We start from the raw sequence: 18,595 nt of genomic DNA, 5'->3' as shown, positions 1-18,595 counted from the left end.
ACCAATTATCTGCACTTAGATGATGTTCTGGTGTGTGTGTGTCCCCCGATAGCAAGAAGAAGATGTGGCAGCGCCGGGAGCCAGAGGATGATCTGATCCGTCCCCGGGCCCGGCGGTGCTTCCCCGCCGTTCCTCCGGCGCCTCGGCAGGAATCGCCCTCGGGAAATCCTTCTGTCCCTTCCCTGGGCCGTCGCGAACGCAGCTCCCGCGGGGTTTTCCCTCTCCCTGCCGTTATTTTCGGCGGCAAGCTCCGAGTTCCCGCGCTCTCCCGCAGGACGCGGGCCGGCGGTGCCTGGGAGCGGGATGTTCGCCGGGAACCAAGGAGGACAAGACAAGCAGGACGGGCGCAGATTGTGGATCCACCGCCTCCAGGACCCCGGGAACCCGCTCCGCGAACGGGCAGCAGCCCGGGAGCGCAGGGGGAAGGGGAGGCAGCTGGGGCTGCGTCCGGACACCCGCACCCGCGGGGGCTGCGCTCCCGTCCCGGCGCGCAGGGACCCGCAGAACTTGGCGCCTTCGGCACCTCCCGCTCCTTCCCCTCAGCGGCCGAGGGCGGCCCGGGGCAGGCGGGGCCCCTGCGGGGGCAGCCCCTGGGCACCCCCGGGGCTCAGACCCGCGGCCGGGGCCTCCCGCGGGGCACAGCGCCCGGCCCTGCCCGCAGCCCCGCCCGGCCCCGCAGCCCCGCCCGGCCCTGCCCGCAGCCCCGCCCGGCCCCGCCCGGCCCGGCCCGGCCGCCGTAGGCGCCGCGGCCTGGCGGCTAAGATGGCGGCCAAGGTGAGTGCTGCCCGGCGCTGCCGCCCGGCCCCTCGGCCCGGGCTGCCCGCTCCCCTGCCCGCTCCCCTGCCCGCTCCCCTGCCCGCCCGCTCCCCTGCCCGCTGCCCCGGGGAGGACACGCTCCTGCGGCTCCCTCGGCCCCCCCCGGCAGCCCCGCACGCTCCCCTTCTGTCAGAGCGGGCCCGCCAGGCCCCCCCGGGCGGCTGAGGGAGGGGAAGGAGGCACCTCAGGCGGCGGAGCTGAGCGGGGCAGGGGCGGCCTCGGCCGGCTGGGCACACTCGGGAGCTGCCGGGCCGCTGTGCGCGTCGCTGAGCCCGGGAGGAGCCCCGGGAGGAGCCCCGGGCCTGGGCGGGAGGCGAGAGGCCTGAACGGCCCGCGGGGCGACGTTACCTCGCACAGCCCTTCCCCAGGGCTGGGTGAGCTCGGGCTGCTGCTCAACCTCGGCTCCAAGACGAGGGGATGAAGTAGCTTCTCGAAGTGGGGGACGTGGCTTCAGCCTGTAAGCAAGGGAGCGGCTGGAGGCGTGGGGAAGTGAGAGGGAACTAACTGTTTGCAGTCAGAACTTGAGGTAGAAAGAGCTGGTTGAAGAGAGTGGTTAAACTGTACAGCAGGGAGTCCCAGAAGTGTTTATCTTCTGGTGTTCTCCATCTACTTACAGCTCCTGAAAGGCCTTCTGCTCGCTACTCGAGAGGTGAAATACTAAGATACTAGTCATTTTAAAAAAGGTGTTAAAATCACAGCGATATCAACTTAACCAGATCACAAGTATCTGAAGTGTCTTTAGAGAAAATACCGTGTCCACAAACAGGGAAAAAGATGCCTGTAAAGAGCTGGGCTTTCAAATGCTTACACAGGCTTTCCAGTTCTCATAGTCAAATTGAGGAGCAGGTTGCTCTGGCATGAATCTTCATACTTGCTTTTGAAAAGCATTTAAGGATGCATGTATCTGCAGAGAAAAATATTATGCAAATGAGGACAGCCAAAGAAGTGAAAGAGAAGCATTTTACCTTGGTCAGGAGGCAGATACCTGAAATAAGCTGCAGCTGGCCTTGCTGTGTGCTGAGGTGACCTTGAAGCATAAGCTAGTCCATGAATCTGAGTGATTCAGTGCCTTTGGTGAACTGGTGTAACTTTCTGTGTGTTCTTTATTATTGACTATGAAAAATGTAAATAGAGTTTTATTCTTCTTTAACTCTGGGGGTTGCCACCTGGCAGACAGAGATTCCAAACAAATCCATGGAGTTCCAGGAAGTCGAGCTGAAGTGCAAAGATGCTCTTCTCCCACTCATGTGGGGTTTTTGCAGTTGTCATTAGAGACTTGTAAATACATATCCGAGTCAAAATACTGAATTTGGCCTGGGAACTCCTGACACTTGTTATGTCTTGTGTAACTTCTGAGAAATATAAATCAAAGGAGAGGAGACTTCTGTTCTACCTCAAGACATCTAAATGGTAGCAGAAAACCATAAGCCTGTGCTTCTTATGCTTTCAATAACAATTCTCCCCTGAAAATAGGATGTGCAGTGGCTGGTGAACTTTTAATCTTACTTTTATCTGACTAAGTAGATTCTGATTTGTGATAGAGAAGGTACATATCTATAATTACACACACAAATCAGGTTTTGTATATAGTCCTTGAATTACTCATTTTTGTTTTGAGGCTTGTTTCTACCTTACAGGCAAGTTTCCATATTTGTTCTTGAGGCGAGTGTTCAGAATTTGCAGTTTTAGTGAGAAACCATACTTGGTGCCTTGGGGATCAGCATAAATTACATATATGGTTTTATTACACTTTAGGTTCTATTCTGCATCTTTTAAGATAGTGAATTCTTTGTAGTGGTGTAGCTTTTTAATTTTATTTCTTGTAGCATCTGTGGTTTTGATCTTTGTAAGATTCTAACAGCTTGAAGTACATTGTTTTAAATGCAAAGACTTAGAGCCAAAATTATCCAGGAGCGTTTGACAGTTTTGTTACTATATTTTCATTAGTTTTACTTTAGTTCTACTATAGAAAAGGCATAGCTGTAAGAATTTTCTGCTGGAGAGCATATAAGAAATGTATTCAGCAAATAATTGCTGTTTGGCCTTACCAGTAAAAACACTGCCATGTCTGTTGGTGTGCTCTGTTCAGTGCTTTGAGATAACCACTGTGCTTTTTATGTCTGGGAAAACCCAGCTTCTGGTGGTACATGTTGCAGTTGGATGGCAGTGGTATTACTGGAAATCTTCTGACTCTCACCATTGACCTTCCCTGCATCCAGAGCATTCAGGCTGGTAATTTCTAGTGTCTGTAATCTGGGTGATGTTTCCATCTGTGTTTATGTTGAGTTCATCTCTAGAAGATGAGGTCTGGGCTCATGACTTCTGGAGCTGCTGGTGTTTAGATCTGTGCCCATTAGGGACTGAATTGTTTCCTTCTGTTAGTTTCACAGGGCTTAGGTCAGAGCATTGATTCAGGTAAACACAGAACTAGTACTAAAGTGCAGAGCAGATGTTCAGTTAAATTATTTCAATTTTTTAAAAAATACATGTATATTTCCTGAATTCATTAAAGCTGTTGGGTTTTTTTGTTTGAATCTGTTATCGACTGATATTCTGGAGTCATTCTACTGATTGATCATGTAATTCCAGCACTTTTTGTGGCTCAAATGGCATATATTTTACTGTGTACTTCTTTCCTATTCTTTGATATAACAATATGATCCTGCCATATCTTAATAGGTGATTTTCCTTGTGTAACACATAATATCCTTTGAGGTAATTTTAATGAAATAATGAGACGAAGCAACTTAGCTAATTGAGGTATTTTCAATACATCTAGTCATTAGATAAAGGAGAATGACAGACACCTCAGTGTAGTGAAGCCTCTTTTATGTAGTCAGAGTGATGTTGCTTTTTTTTTTCACCTCGATTCTTTGTGATTTCACTAGAAAAGAGTGAAACTTCCTTGCAATAATTGTGCCAGCTTTACGTTTTAGGTAGTACAGCTGTTTGCTTAGATTTTTAAACATTTATGCATTTGTCTTCAGGCATCTAGATGTGAAGCAATTACTGTCAGGAACTGGACTGCCTTCATCATTCCCAGTATGCCTTTCTGCTTTACACTGAGCACAAAGAACTCAGTTGTGACTTTTTAAAGCGAGTTAATCAAATTTATTCAGTGAAAAATAAAACTTCTTCATGGTTTTTCTCACTTGCAAATTGTATTTTCCTTCTGCTATCTTCTGAATTGGTTTGTTGTCTTGGTAGCATCATGTGCTGAAATAGGCTATCTGAATCATGACGTGTTTGAAGCAGCTTCCTTTAATAATGCTTTACAAAGACAGACTTTTCTTGAGGATGGGTGTCCCTTTATAGATAATCTTCTGCAGCTCAGACTGGGGCATTTTGCTCTAAGCAGCACTGCCAGAAAGCCAGTCACTGTGCTAGAAGAGGTTCCTAAAAGGCATACTGTTTTAAAAGTGTCTTGTTTCATTCTATGTTGGATCAAGCACAACAGTCAAATCCAGACTTTTCTGGAGTGGTTTTACTCTATTTTTTCATTAAGACTCCCCTTTTTCATCTGTCTGTCCCAGGTGGCAAAGCTGGCAGCTGTTTCTTCTGGTCTGCCATTTGCATGTATCACTGTGTATGCAGCAACAGAAAAGGAAGCAAAAGGTCACCTGGTAAAGCCAAATCAGGTAAGACCCTTAGTATTTGTCAGTCTCTAAAATAATACTGGAAGAATCTGAAGAATGTCATCTCTTCCCATTGAATTATGTTACTCAGTAAATACAACATGTAGATAAGTAATAGGTGATAACAGAACTTGCTTCCTGATTAACTGGCCACTGTAGCACAAATAAAATGTCAACTGTTACAGCAGGAAGCTAATAAAATTTTATGTCATTTTTATTATGACATTATTTCCAGACTGAAGCCAGAAAACGTAAGAGTATAATCATAGTCACTGATAACAAGTCTTTTTCTATTGTATGATTTCTAGTAATACTTGCATGCATCTTCCAACCATTCTTGCTCATGCTTTTTCTGAATAAAAAGTATTTTTATCCCACTCAGTAATTCTACTTCTTAGAATCTATTACAGTACTTCCAGTTTTCATTTCTCAGGAATGAACCTGCAGTCACACTTGTGTGAACTCAGTTTGTCAATACAAAAGTGCACAATCCGAAACAGAAATGCTTTTTTGCTGTAGTGGGGACACTAAGGATTTGCAGCCTGGAAAAACACTTTTCAATGGAAGTGCTCATCAGTATACAAAGCCATCTCCCTGCAGTACAGTTATGCTTTTCTTTCCAGCTCCCAATTTACTGTCCACCCCCTCTGAAGTCAAAATACATTGAGGAGCAGCCTGGACACCTGCAGAAGCAGTTGTCTTCAGTCCGGCAGACAACCGGCCGCTACCTTGGCTGGTGCAGGGTAAGACATACTTGCATCCCAAGTTTGCTGCAGTTCCTGACAGCACTTGACTAAAATGTTGTAAAAAGAGTGTTCTTCACGCTGGAGTTTTTTTTTGCAGTGCCTTTTTTTTTTCTTTTAAGATGCAAAAATTAACCTTTCTGTTCATTTTTATCTGATGTGCTTGTGACAGGGAACATGTGCGTTCTGCTTGTTTTCCAAATCAAAAGGCAGCCAGATAAGTAGGTCCCCTTCAGTCAGTGCTGAACTGGATCTAGGCCAACCCACAGTGTCAGGGTCAGAGATATCTCTTGGTTACCTTCTACAGCAGGAGTTACCTGGGTAAATTCTTGCTGGCAGAACTGGATAAGTATTTAGGAGTCTGAAATTCCAGGTGCAGTGCAAGGACAGAGAGAGCTGCTTCCAGAGCACAGGAAAGACAAAACTGAGTGAGTTGCAACAGTGTGGCTGTTAAAACAGGCTAGTGCCAACTAGTCATCAAAAAAACCACCCAACACTGCTAGTGAGTGTTCTGGGCATAGAGGAAAATGTGGGATCTCTCACTGTTCTCTTAACTGCTAGTAAGTGACAACTTCACCCTGGCTGCTGTTAGTGTGAAGTTGTATCCATGTGTTTTTATCTTACAAAAAACCTGGACCCTATTATTTGGAAAAAGCAAGGAAACCAAAATGTCTCCTATATTTTCTGTAAGTTTCTATTCCATTGGTCTGTGAAAATGTCTTCAGTGACTGCATAACTGAAATAATTTAGTTATAAATGTGCATCAAACTTTTCCATCCCTTAATGATCAAGTGTTTCCGAGCTTGCCTAGCAGTGACCTCTGGTGGTACAAATTGTTACTGAAAACAAACTATTTCAATGAAATAAATCAAGATGACAGCATTTTTCATTAATCTCCTAAAGATTGTGTGTTTACTTAACTTGTTTAGCAGTCTCAGGACAATGACAATAATATCTTCTGGATAAATAAAAACTTGTAATGAAATAAATTGACCAATTTGAAGAGAGTAATGCAAACTACTTGAACACACCTGTAGACCAGAGAAATCATTATTGCTCATCTTTAGCAAAGCTGAGCACCATTTTTACAAAGTAAAAGACAAAGTCAGTTTTACTGGGTATGTTTCTCTAAAGAAGAGGAGATTGAAATTTATAATTGAATTTTCTTGTGTTAAACACTTGGCATCCAGATGTTTTGCTGCCATACAGTTTTGCTCCTCGTATGTCAATTTTGGAAGTGATTATACTATATTAAAGTGATCTTTTAAAATTAAACATGGATGGAGGTTTTAAATATATGAATATGGTAGTCAAAAAGGAGATAGATCTCAGCACAGCCTCTGTAGAAGTTTACTGATCTGGTTTGGTTTTTTAAAGTTACATAATGTTTGTCTCATTGTGTTGAGCCATATGCATCAACCAAGTAATTTTTTACTGTAAACATTTACTTTTGCAAAGTTTCTACATTTACTTTGTTTTATTTGGGTTTCTATTGTTTTGTTGTCTTTTTTTGTAGGATGCTTTTGTCTTTGTTAAAAATGGAATAATGGATTCCATTCAATTTGGGAAAGGTAGGCAAGTCACATATTTTTGATTTGAGCATTTTGTGTTGTTTCTCTTTGCAACTGAGAAAGATGATTGAAAAGGCAAATTCTAGTCAGAAGGGGAGGAGGGGGAAAGGGAGTGCCCTGGAATACTTATCTCAACTGTGGGCAACAATAAGTGGGACCACTGTTAATTGACTATGGAGTTTCATTTCTGTTCTCAAATGAGAGACATTACCAACTAAATTTCTCATTCCTTTGATTTTAGCTTTATTCTAAGAGTCACAGACTCCTTGAAGCAGGAATCTCTGTAGATCCACAGCTCTCTCTAGAGAAGCACCTGCAGATCATGGAGTCCAATCACCTGCTTAAAGCTGGGCCAAAGCAGGTTGCTTGGCTCTCTGTCCAGTCAGGTCCTGTGGGAATTCCACAACCTATCTTAATTATAAAGATGACTTCTTAATTCTAGCCAAATGACAAGCAGTATCTGTATTTACTTTCAGGATCAGGAGCTATTGATAAAAGTTACTTTATTTTAAAATGGTACATTTGGAGATTACAAAAGATGTTTTCTCATTCGAGCTGTAACAACTCACAGTAAAATCCAAACCTGGAACTATGCTTTCCTTTTCCTTTATTAAGGACTACCATTTTACAAAACACAAAAAAGTGTCTAAAAAGGAAACTTTTTAACTTTGCTGCTGTGTTTAGAGGCCTGTGATTCTTCTGGTTCTGTCACAGACTGCAGAGTATGCACCTGGAAAATAAGGCATCTTCAGTCATTAATTAAAATCCAGTCTCAGACTGTTTTCAGTTTTGCATATTCATAATTCTACTTCCATCTTTATTTCTGAAGTGGGAAATAAAAAAGTATTAATCTAGAACCTCCTATGCTTCTTTTTTTTCCCTTCTTTTTCTCCTTAATTCCCAGATGCTTACGTTTACCTGAAGAATCCACCACCAGAATTTCTTCCCAAAGTTGGTGTCATCACAATATCAGGCTTAGCTGGCATAGTGCTGGCAAGAAAAGGTAGGAGGTTTGCTTCTTTTCATTCCTGGTGTGTTGAATATGTAGCATGTAGGGATTTTGATAGTCAAAAGACTTTCTGAAACATAGGCAAAAGCCTATTAGTTAAAATAAATCCTTCCTGATAAACAGATGGGGTATTATTGAATACTTCTTTTAAAAGCTGACTAACATCTAATAGATAGAGCAGGACTATATAGTCATTTTTAATGGTAGAATCCACAGAAATTCAAAGTAGAACCCTTGTTTGTTCAGGACTGATTTTCAGAAACAATGTGCACATGGGAGGAAGTAGGAAAATTAACAGTTAAGGTTAGTGAATATAGTGAAAACTAAGGGAACTTGGAGAGAAGGTGCTAAAGAGTGTAGGCATTTGACTCACAGGTACAAGAGAATGCACACGAGAGGGCATGGTTTTGGCAGCTTTGCAGTCAAAAGGGTATTTTAATAGATAGAGCCACCTCTCCTTTCAAGATAAATATTAGAGGAACAATACTTAACCTGCCAGGAAATACTGTTGTGAAAATGTTAAGCTGTAATACCTGAGTCTGTCTTACCTGGATATTTCACAGAGAACATGTGTTATTCAAAATATTGGCAGATTAGTAAAAGCATTCTTCTTCTATTTCTGTTAGGTTTTGGTGGGCAGGTGTTAAAAAAAAAAAAGACTTGGGCTTGAGAATCTGTCATCAGGGCTTTTTGTCACCAAACAGGGACCCGAGCCTGGCCCAGCCCTTGTCACACTGGGACAGAAAGGCCCCAGTTTCCAGTCTCCTGGCTGCTCCAGATATTGCAGTGTGTCCTCAAGGAAGTGGGCATGGAGCTAATGAAGAACCACAGCAGCTCCTAAATGACACATCTTGCACAATATTGGAAAATGTAACTTGGGATTATATCTCATTCAGGAAACCAGAGTATCAGGATCTCCTGCAAAAGCGCCTGGACTGAGCTATGATCACACCCTTTATTTTTTCTTCCAGCTGTTATGAGGATAACAATGATTAGGGGTTAAACAATTGCATTTCATTGATACAATTGCTTAGCTTTAAATTTCATTAGTGTCTAATTATTTGAAATATTTGGCTTTGTACAGGTTCTAGATTTAAGAAAATTGCTTATCCACTGGGACTTACTACTTTAGGAATTTCTGTTTGTTACCCAGCTCAAGCAGTGGTGTTTGCTAAGGTAAGTCTACTTGTATTTTAATATTGAATTAACAGTGAATTTTGTCAGAGCATTCCCATTTCACTTGAATTAAGTGTCATGAGTCTTGGAGTCAGAATTGTCATACATCTTCATTAAAACATATAATGTATCGCAGGTGTTAATTGCATGACTATAAAAAATAAAGTATCTGACTTTAAAAATGCAGTTGTATAGCCTCTCAGTTTTTAATCTTAATACTCCATCTTACTAAAATAAAAGTAAATAAGAAATAAAGCCTTGCCAAAGTTGATAGATGTGCAGTGTAAGATACTGTACAATCACATCTCTTGTTAGAATTTGTTGTTTTCCAATTATCATCATCTTGCAATTATCTACCTGATTAGAATATATCTTAGGTTGTTACGTAGGAAAGCAGAACTACACCTAGTACTTCACAGGCAGGAATTTTTTGCATGCAGTACTTTCCTACACAAAAGGTGAAATAACAAGCAGGATATAAAGTCTCTTCCATCTCTGTAGTTGTCTAGTGTTTCCCTATTTAGAAGAGCACATGCTGCTTCCTAAGAATTCTTTTTAGTTCCTTGACAAACTTGGTATTTATAGATTCAAAACTGCACTTCTCTGTCAAGTTGATAAGATAAGGAAATTTGGTTTAGTTAGTTGTGCTTGTTTCTAGGACTTGCCAATCTTTTCATTAAATTATGAGATTTAAGTGTTGACAGAAAGATTTATGGAACATTATCCTGAAATCTGACTGAAAAAACTGCTGGTGAATCTTTAACATTCTATCATTGTTACTGCTACTAGTTTTAGTGGGGTGTTTTTATTTGGTATTTTTGTATTTCCACAGTTCTTAGGAAGATATCACAAAGACCTATACTGTGGTTGAAGTCTTTGGACAATCTTTATATTGCTAAACTGATCTGCTTTTTTTATGTAAATCACTGAGGATAACTTTCTCAAGAGGCAGTGGGATTTCTTGGCTTATTATCATAAGGCTGAGGTGTCAGGTTGGCAGCAGCATGACTGGGAATGCTACGCTGCACGGGACGACCTGGCTCAGGAAGCTAAATCCTTTCTTCTTACCCCCCTCCATGATGCATCACCTTCTGCAGGTCTCTAGTTGCAGCTGTGGAGTACTCTGTTTCTGCAGGGGGTTACTGCAGCATTGTAAAATTGCTTTTTGAACACAGACTGAAGGACTTGGCCATTTGTAAAGTAAAGCACTGCTCACTGCCATGGGCCAGGTCATCTTCTGGGGCTTTTTCCTTTTGTGTTACTGTCTTTGGTCATTTCCAACATAGTGAGGCAAGTTTGGATCCTTTAGAATTGCTGCTCCAGTGTTTTTTGCTAACACTGCCAAAACACTGCTTGCTGATCAGGTTTTGATGTCATTTTGAGTAGCTGTATGTAGGAGGTGAAGGCTCCCTGTGAATTTCTAGTATCAGTTTAAACAGTATTTTAGAACTACGCACTAGATTTTGAAGAGTGGGTGACTGAAATGTCTTAGCATGAGGTCAAGGTCTCGTGCAAACAAAATACGTTTTACTTGAATGGTCTATTTATCTTAGTGTTTTTAAAGCTGCCATTAAATTACACGTGTCTCAAAAACAGGTAATGGCGAAAAAGTTCTCTTCTGCAAGCCATGAAGCCTACGGAGCTGTGCGGTCGCTGTGGGCAAGCAGCGAGGGCGTCCCCAAGGTAGGCTGGCTGGAGTCATCCCTGCAACCCAGAAACCCTAAGGGAGAAAAACAAAATTAAAAGGTCAGGCACTGTGCTGGTGATACTGTGTAAGTTTTCTCATCACTACTTAACAGTGGGGGACACAAACCCCTCTGATATTTCGTAATTCAGTGTTTCATTAATGTAATACTTGTGGTACCTTCCAGACCACCAGGTGTTGCAGCCCCCAGTGTAGCCCCACAGTGCACACGAGATGCACAAGAGAAGACTGAGTGTCTCTTACAGCTCATTTTTTATCTTGACAAAAATAATCCTTTCTGATTCAAGCTTTGGTCCTAAGCAGACCACTGAATTTAAGGTACAGACACAGAATTACAGTAGGCATGACTAGCTTATTCTTAAACTTACCAGTGAAGGAAATTTCACAATCCTTCCAGGTAGTCTAATTATTCTGAGAAACAAAATTGTCTGTGTCTGATTTTTTTTTTCTTGTTTTGTTTGTTTTTTCTTGTCTTGTCCTCATTGCAGCCATAGTGAATAAACGGTCAGTAACCTCTCTAGATTGACCTGTTACATGTGGAAAATTTAACATGGTTTTTGACATTATCTTCTCCCTAATATAACCTTTTCTTATAGAGTAGGCTTTCTAACCCTTACATCCTTCTTGTTCTCCTCTGTGCTTTCTCTAGATTTTCCTTTCTTTCTTTGTAGGGGGTTTTGTGTGTGGTTTGTAGTGTGGGTTTTTTGTGAGGTGCTCATAATAGAACATAGTAAACCAGCTGAGCCCTTGCCAGTACTAAGTAGAGGGGAATATTAGCCTCCTGTAAATCACACATGGAATTGGGGTTAGTACATCCTAGAATTAAACATACTGTTTCTGCAATCTGAAAGGGTTTTTCTCCAGTGGAAGTTTGAAGACCCCTGACAAAAGTAATAATTCCCTGAGTAAAATGTAATGCATGCACAGTTGGTTTTTATCATTCTCTTTTTAAAGAAAATGGAAGTTTCTCAGTCATAATACCATTTGGAAGCATTTTACTTTAAATTTATGGTCATCATTTGTATGCAGTCCTCACCTTTTTTTTTTGCACTTGAGGAGTGCAAATGGAATTCTGAATTTTGAAAATGAGATTCAGGTAAATGTAATTAAAATGACAGCAAAACAAGAACTGATGTGGTAAGGATAGTTTCTGTTAACTTTATTTATCTCCCTGAATGAAGCCTGTTCCCAAAGCAATATACTATTTTTCATTATGAAGGTGTTACCATGATTATCTTTCCATCCTCTCTTAACTAAGAGTAGTAAGTGTTCTGTAAAAACTACATGCCATTTCAGTCGTGTAGGATTCTAGGTTCCTCATCTGTCAATGAGTAATGACTTCCTTGTGAAGGACTTTGAGGCTCTGAGGTCAGACTGCAGGGTCCCCTCAGTGTCAGGCTGCAATAATCACCCTCCTGATGAAGGAAACTTCCTTACCTGTGAATTTGAAGTTACTGTGTTTGAACTCTGGGGTTCTTCCCTGCATTTTATTTTTGGTAGCTGTGTCCATTGACTGCAACATTACTATTATGTCATATCTGAAAAAGATAAGCTTTCAGACTTGAAGGCTTTATTTTGCAATCATGTGTTGAGCATAAACCCATGGTGATTGTTGTTATTTTTTTCATCTTTGTTTTCCAGCTGCAGCAAGAGACAAAATCAGTTACGCAAGAAGATAAGAAGAAAAAAGAAATTTCTAGTACAAAACCTGAGTCTGCTGTTGAGTCAAGATCATTTAACAGAACAGCATCTTCTCCAGTAGAGTCTTGGAGTAATAAAGATCCAGTGCCTTCATCAGGTGAATTAAAAATGTCAACCATAATCTCAGAGAAACTCACAGATCCAAGGCAAACTGAATTACTTGACTTAATTTTGTAGTTCCCCTTGCTTTAAAATGGAGCAGACTGTCATAGCACATTATTCTTGAGAATATATGGTGCACACTCTGATTTGATATATACTTCAGAGCCTCAGGGAGGTGATAATTTTCTCACTGTGGACCCTGTCATGGGATTAGAATTCTTACATATTTGTTGTGCTTTCTCAGTAATGTTTCCATATGGTGTGGACCATATCCCATATCATTAGCAATGAGATGATATCATCAAGTACTTCTGTTAAATACCTACTTTAAATTAGCCTTCTGTTGTCAGAATTCCATCCATGTAATTGAAAGGATTACTGCTGGATTTTTGTGAATTACTGTTCATTTCTCTGAACAGGCTCCCTGCCTTCAGGCACTGGGGAAAGAGGAATGTGTGGCTGACAAATGAAGCACTGGGTTTTATTTTGCTAGGGTTTTTGGAGTGGTATTCTGTGTGCATCTTAAGTGGTTGAGATAATTGACTGTATCGTGTAACAGTGTGTTTAACAAACAAATATTTTGATAGGCCAACTGCTAAGAGAACTAGTAGAACTACCTATGAAAGGAGAATTAAATTTGTTTTTAAATATTGTTACCTTTTGTAGGGGCAATTTGCAAATTTCACTCGTCACTTACACTTGCTTTTTTCTTTTGATTGTGTTCTTTGCAGCACATTTTTGTTCTGGTTAGCAAGCAGAACATATTTAGATGGAATTTTAGTTATTTTTTTTTCCCTTTATTTTCACTGTATTATACATGCACAGCTTTCTTTGCTTTGCCCTTGTATTTTTCCTGATGTACTTTGTGGAATGCTTTGATCTATTTTCACATTTGCTTCAGGCCAGACTGTCTGTAATGGTTTTATGTATACAGATTGTCTGTCTTTGCTTTCATGGATGAAATTAGTTCATAATAATACAGCCAAAAATGTCCATGACCTAAATTAATCTGTGTTGTCAGAGATGTTTATTTTCTCTAGTCCAAACGGCCCAAAGCTTTCAGGGAACATAGCACCCTTTGTTAAAGCAACTGATGTAGCTGGCAAAAAAGCAGACTAGTAGTAGGAGGCACAGTCCTAGAAAACCTGCCTTTCTATCCACTTAGATCCTCTGAAATTACAGTATCATTCAATATATGAGTGTTTGTGCCTTCTCATTCAGGATGAGTGTGAGGGCTCAATGTTTAGTAAATTTAGTTCATTGTTTTTAAAAGTCATGAAGTGAAGCTGGGCAAGAGTGTTTGTCTTAGTTGGAATCCTGACCACCTGGCAGCAGCCTCAGGGAAGATACTGAGTCAGGTGGTTCAGCAGACAGCTCTGCTCCTGTGGGGGAAGAAAGACTGGAGATTTCTGTACACCTTCCAAAGTCCCACACTTTCCCCTCCTGTAGGGTAAAGCATCACTATTTGTTCTCTGCCCCTGCTGTGTTCAGGAAGTAGTCTTAGGGACAGTAGGAGGAAGACCTGCTCTTCATCCACTGCTAATAACTACAACATGGCTTCATCAACCTTGCACAGGTTTAACCTCAGCATACGTATTCCCATCTTTTCTAAGTGTTTGGCAATTTTCCTACAGCTCAAATATATGTATATTTTAAATTAAATTTCTTTAATATCTCTCACAGGAACAGTGAAGACACCAAAATTTAAACCTGATCCAAAACTTATGGACCATGGTCAGTCCAGCCCAGAAGATGTGGATATGTACAGTACTAGAAGCTGAGACAAATCTGCTCACAAATCTCTGCAAAGAGTTGCAGATAAGGGGGAGGGAAGAAGGGAAGGAATAATCCTTGCAATACATACGCTGTGAGGTATAATTTAATCAGGTATTTTCTTATATCCCAATCTGTATTCTTGACTTCGATGATTGTGTTCAGTGAATATTCTGTTTCTCACTACCTATAAGCAGTGAGAATTCACTCACTGTCAGTGTTGTGAGACACTGAGAAAATGATACTTGTCAGTGTCTTCTCACGATGGGGTTTCTCTGTGCCAAGCTTCTTAATAAATGTCACTTCACACAGGATATTTGAAAATGTAAACATATCTCTGTACTTTGGCTCAGATGTTCATTGATCTGAAAGAAGAATGTGATGGATGGGGGTTGCAGAGGCTCCTTTGTCTTTTTTCTCTCAGCTCTAGAAAGAAGTGCAGCTTCTTGTTGGTCTGAGTACCCTTAAAAGGGTGGTTGTTGTGTCTTACAAATAGTATTATCTTTAATGCTTGTATAAAGAACTCATCTTTTTTGCATTGCCAAATCATTTGTTGTTGTTTGCCTCTCTCACAAAGGTGAATGGAAACAAATTCTTGCCCTGTGTGCTTGTGTATTTAAATGTCACTCAAGTTGGGAAAAAACACACAGCTAATCTCTAAAACATCCTTTATAGACTATGCATTAGTTTTCACCTACTTCTAATACTTTTAAGAACTGTATGCAAATTGCTTAATCTAGGAAACTGATACTGTTGGAATTTACATAGACTGCATCAGCAATGTTTAGGAAGTGGGAAACCTGTAGTTTAAAGGTTTAAAGTGCTGACAAATACTAAAAATTCAGCAGTAATAGGCAGCCAGCTTTTCCTCCCAGAAGGTTGTATGCAATACCCATTGGTCTGAGCAGGATTTCTGTGAAATTCTCTTTTTCCATAAGAATGAAATCAGACATTGATTGTTTCCTGAGATGAAACTTTCAAACACTGCTTTTATCATTGTGTACATCACTCCTCTTCATCCTCCATTCCTCTTCAGAACACTCTTACAAGGGTTGGAATAGATCTGATGGGCTTCCTTGAGCCAAGTGCAGCTGATGATCAGTACACAATGCTAATCAGCCCCCTGCCTGGAGGTTCTCATGTCTGTATCTTCCGTGACCCTTCCCTAATATATCAATTGCAAAAGGACCCAATGCTGGTACTTTCTCCTTTGATCTCTTGAGCTCTCTTATCTTTCAATTAATGAAAATAGGTGCTTTGTTGGAAAGCTGAGCAAGACAGCAAGTAAGGCTTTCATGGTGGCTCAGAACCAGATAAGTATTGATATTTTGGAATCTGAGTTTCAGGTGAAGTGGTGGACTTTGTTATACAGGGTCCAGTGGAAGGTGAATCAGTAAATGTGAAGTTTAAAGAAGGATTCTATTAGTTGAGCTTGCTTGGGACAGCTGACTTAGAATGTAATGTGTTTGTTTCTTTAATGATCTCTTAAGGCCCAGGAAGCTGTCAGAATTCAGGCAGCAATCAGAGGTTGATAATCAATCATCACAGAGCTCCTGGACAAGACACATTTAGTGTTCCATCACAGAGAGGAGTAGAAAATTAAATGGCTGGGCTTCATACACCATTGCCAGGGAAACAGATGAAGGCAAAAGGCAGGAAGTGAAAATGGTGAAGAAATGATCATTTTCAAGTGCAAGACTGGATGGCAGAAATCATCTGATCTATCTCCCTTTGATCAGATTCTGGATAAAAAACATAAAGGAAAAGCCATCTGCTCGACTCTGAGATTCTAAGTTCTAGTTTATGTCCTTGACTGATACCATCACAACAAGCCGTCAAGAGAGGTAAGATGATGCAGGTTTGTGTGGAATTTATAGGGGTTTATTGTGGTGACATTTTTCAGTACGTACTGGAAAACTACATAGAGGATTAGTCTTCTGGGAGCAGGGAGAGAAGCTCCTTTAGAGAGCTGATAAGGAACAAACCTATCTGCCCTTTCCAGGCAAGGGAGGGCCTTAAAGATAGCCAGTGCTGACAGGTGATCTGGTCCTTCCCATACTTAAAGAGCAGTGCCACTCAGATCTCATGATATAAATTTAAGTGTCTGGTCTGCAGAAGGTCCACTGGACTCCTTGGTGATTAGGCAGTCAAGAATTAGATAGTTCGTGCAAGCATTTGTATGAAAACTCCTAATTTTACCAGAAGTTTGATGCTGTAAAGGGACATGATACACAAAGCTGTTCCTAGGCTGTATTTCAGTCTCAAATTACTCCATAGGGAGTAAAACTAATAAAACTGTGTCAGAGTTAAATTGTCATACAGACATTTGTTAGATGCATTTTCTGGGACATAACTTAAAATTATTTCTCCTACCCCCTTTGCTGAGTGAACAGTTCTGAAGCTCATAAAATGGTGTCCTTCTGCTGTGTTATTTATTCTTGGTGGACAAAAGGGGTGAGCCAGCACAGGTTTAGTTTCTTTATCTGCTGGGATTTCTCTTTCTCTATAAGACAAGGTAATTCTTTTTTGTCTTCTACCAGCAGTTTTTGTTTGATATCCCCATACAGTTGAAAAGCAGAGACTAAAGTTGGAGGCTTGGGTTTTGGCCCTGAAACAGATGCAGCCAAAGAAAATGGGACAGAATTAGTATGAGAAGCTTTGTATCCTGTCCAGGTGTGTTCTCTGCTTTCAGAAAGATTGTAATCTCTCAGTCGGTATTTCTCTGTCCTGGAGCATAGATTTATAAGGAGTAGGAAGGAATTTTTTTAGTAAAACCTTGAGTGTGCTATAATAGTTGTTTGCTAACATGAATTTCTGTTGGAGTCAGTCATCGTCCTGTCCACCCGTGTGAGACACGTGCTGGGAGACATTTCTAGAGGTACCAAAAAGATGCAGGTTGTTATAGAGAGAAGTTTGGAATGTTCATGCTGAAATGAAGGCAGCCCAAATCAGATCACTCATCTGCTCGTGCACAAATACTGGAGTGGTGGCTGTGAATCTTGATTACTCAGCTGCCATTTTGTGAAGTGTTTCTTTGTCAAATTGAAGGAGTTTCCTGCCCTCTCCAGTTCAGGCATCTGAACCTCCAGATTTCAGATGATACTCTGTAGGTGGCTTGTTCCAGATAACTACAAAGGGCTGTACCCACACCTCTGTATTCATGGTTTATAGTAAAGGTGCTATGCCATGGCTTTTAAAAAGCAAAGTCAGATCTTCATTATGCCATGTTGTGAGACCTCATTTTAAATATATGTGCCTGACTTTATCTCTTGGAAGATTTCAGACCCAGTATGCAAATGTGTTGAACAATGAGAAATTACCATAAATACACAGAAAAGTAGCATTGCAAGACATGTTTTGATTCATATATTGTGAAACACTTTAAAATGCCTCTTGAATGTATCATTAATAGTGACTTAAAGTTTATTTCATCCTGCAGTAATACAAATAATGCAAAAAGAAAAGAAGAATGTATACTGTAATTTTTATATTATGTAAGTTAAATATTTGTGAAAAACCCAATGTCTTAACTGACTCACATGATTATATTTTATAATATAGAAATAGTTTTTATTTAATGCATGTTTTGTTATTTATGATGGATTGCATTCAATAGAGAGAGATTTGGAACTTGTTGATATTAATTTTTTTATTTACATAAAACTGATTGTGATACTTTATTTTGTTATATTGTTGTGAAGCACCTGAAAATAAAGGGTGATAAGATACTTTTTAAAAATTAAGTTTAACTTTTGTATGTTTTCTTATCTGTAGGGCAAATGGTCAACTCTGTTTCTTTAAAGTACACTTTAAAAGTTACTTGGTAAACATGACAGTCATGCCTGTTTCACCAACACTGGGGAAAAAAAACTTCACCCCTGAAGCACTGAAACATACATTCCTGGAGGAAATCATTGAAGTAAAAATGCTCAGTATTCTTAAATTTGGAGAAGTGCTTCTGTTTTCCTGGTCATTTCTTGGAAAGAATGTTGTAGCACAGAGCTTGGGAAGAAAAGAAGGCTTTTATCTACACTGGAGGAACAACATTGTTAAAAGAACAAGGCAGATAGCAAAAGTGTATTCCTCAGTGTGGCTCCATGATAATCTAGGTAAAGTTATTTGCTAATCCAAGGGTCATAATTAATGTAATACATGGTGTAAACTACAGAGTAACTACTTAAAAGAAAAATGGTGTGAATAATTAACATGGCTATTTTAATGGCAGATTTTTGTTAAGGTTCTTGAATAAATTAGGAAATAGTGTAAACATTTTTTTAATGCATCAGTATAGGTATCCTACAGTGAAAGTCTGGAGTATTTCTGAATCACATTAAAAAAACAGAAAATGGATTTTAAACCTAAGA

The 18,595-nt window shown here is 40.4% G+C and overlaps 1 protein-coding gene across 1 annotated transcript; it reads left to right on the top strand.

Annotated features, from left to right (window-relative positions):
- The first annotated feature begins 700 nt into the window (after positions 1-700).
- Positions 701-17,974, top strand: APOOL (apolipoprotein O like). Its single transcript, XM_051630419.1, has 9 exons — positions 701-774; positions 4,350-4,454; positions 5,075-5,194; positions 6,711-6,765; positions 7,670-7,768; positions 8,859-8,950; positions 10,547-10,633; positions 12,297-12,453; positions 14,142-17,974. The coding sequence occupies exons 1-9, from the start codon at positions 763-765 to the stop codon at positions 14,237-14,239; spliced, it is 825 nt and encodes a 274-aa protein (XP_051486379.1). The 5' UTR covers positions 701-762; the 3' UTR covers positions 14,240-17,974.
- The last annotated feature ends 621 nt before the right edge of the window (positions 17,975-18,595 follow it).

The sequence above is a fragment of the Apus apus genome, chromosome 12, assembly GCF_020740795.1.
Source record: "Apus apus isolate bApuApu2 chromosome 12, bApuApu2.pri.cur, whole genome shotgun sequence".
In the NCBI taxonomy this organism is placed as follows: Eukaryota; Metazoa; Chordata; class Aves; order Apodiformes; family Apodidae; genus Apus; species Apus apus.
Note: the sequence above shows the minus strand (reverse complement) of the source record. Positions and strands in the feature narration are given on the sequence as shown.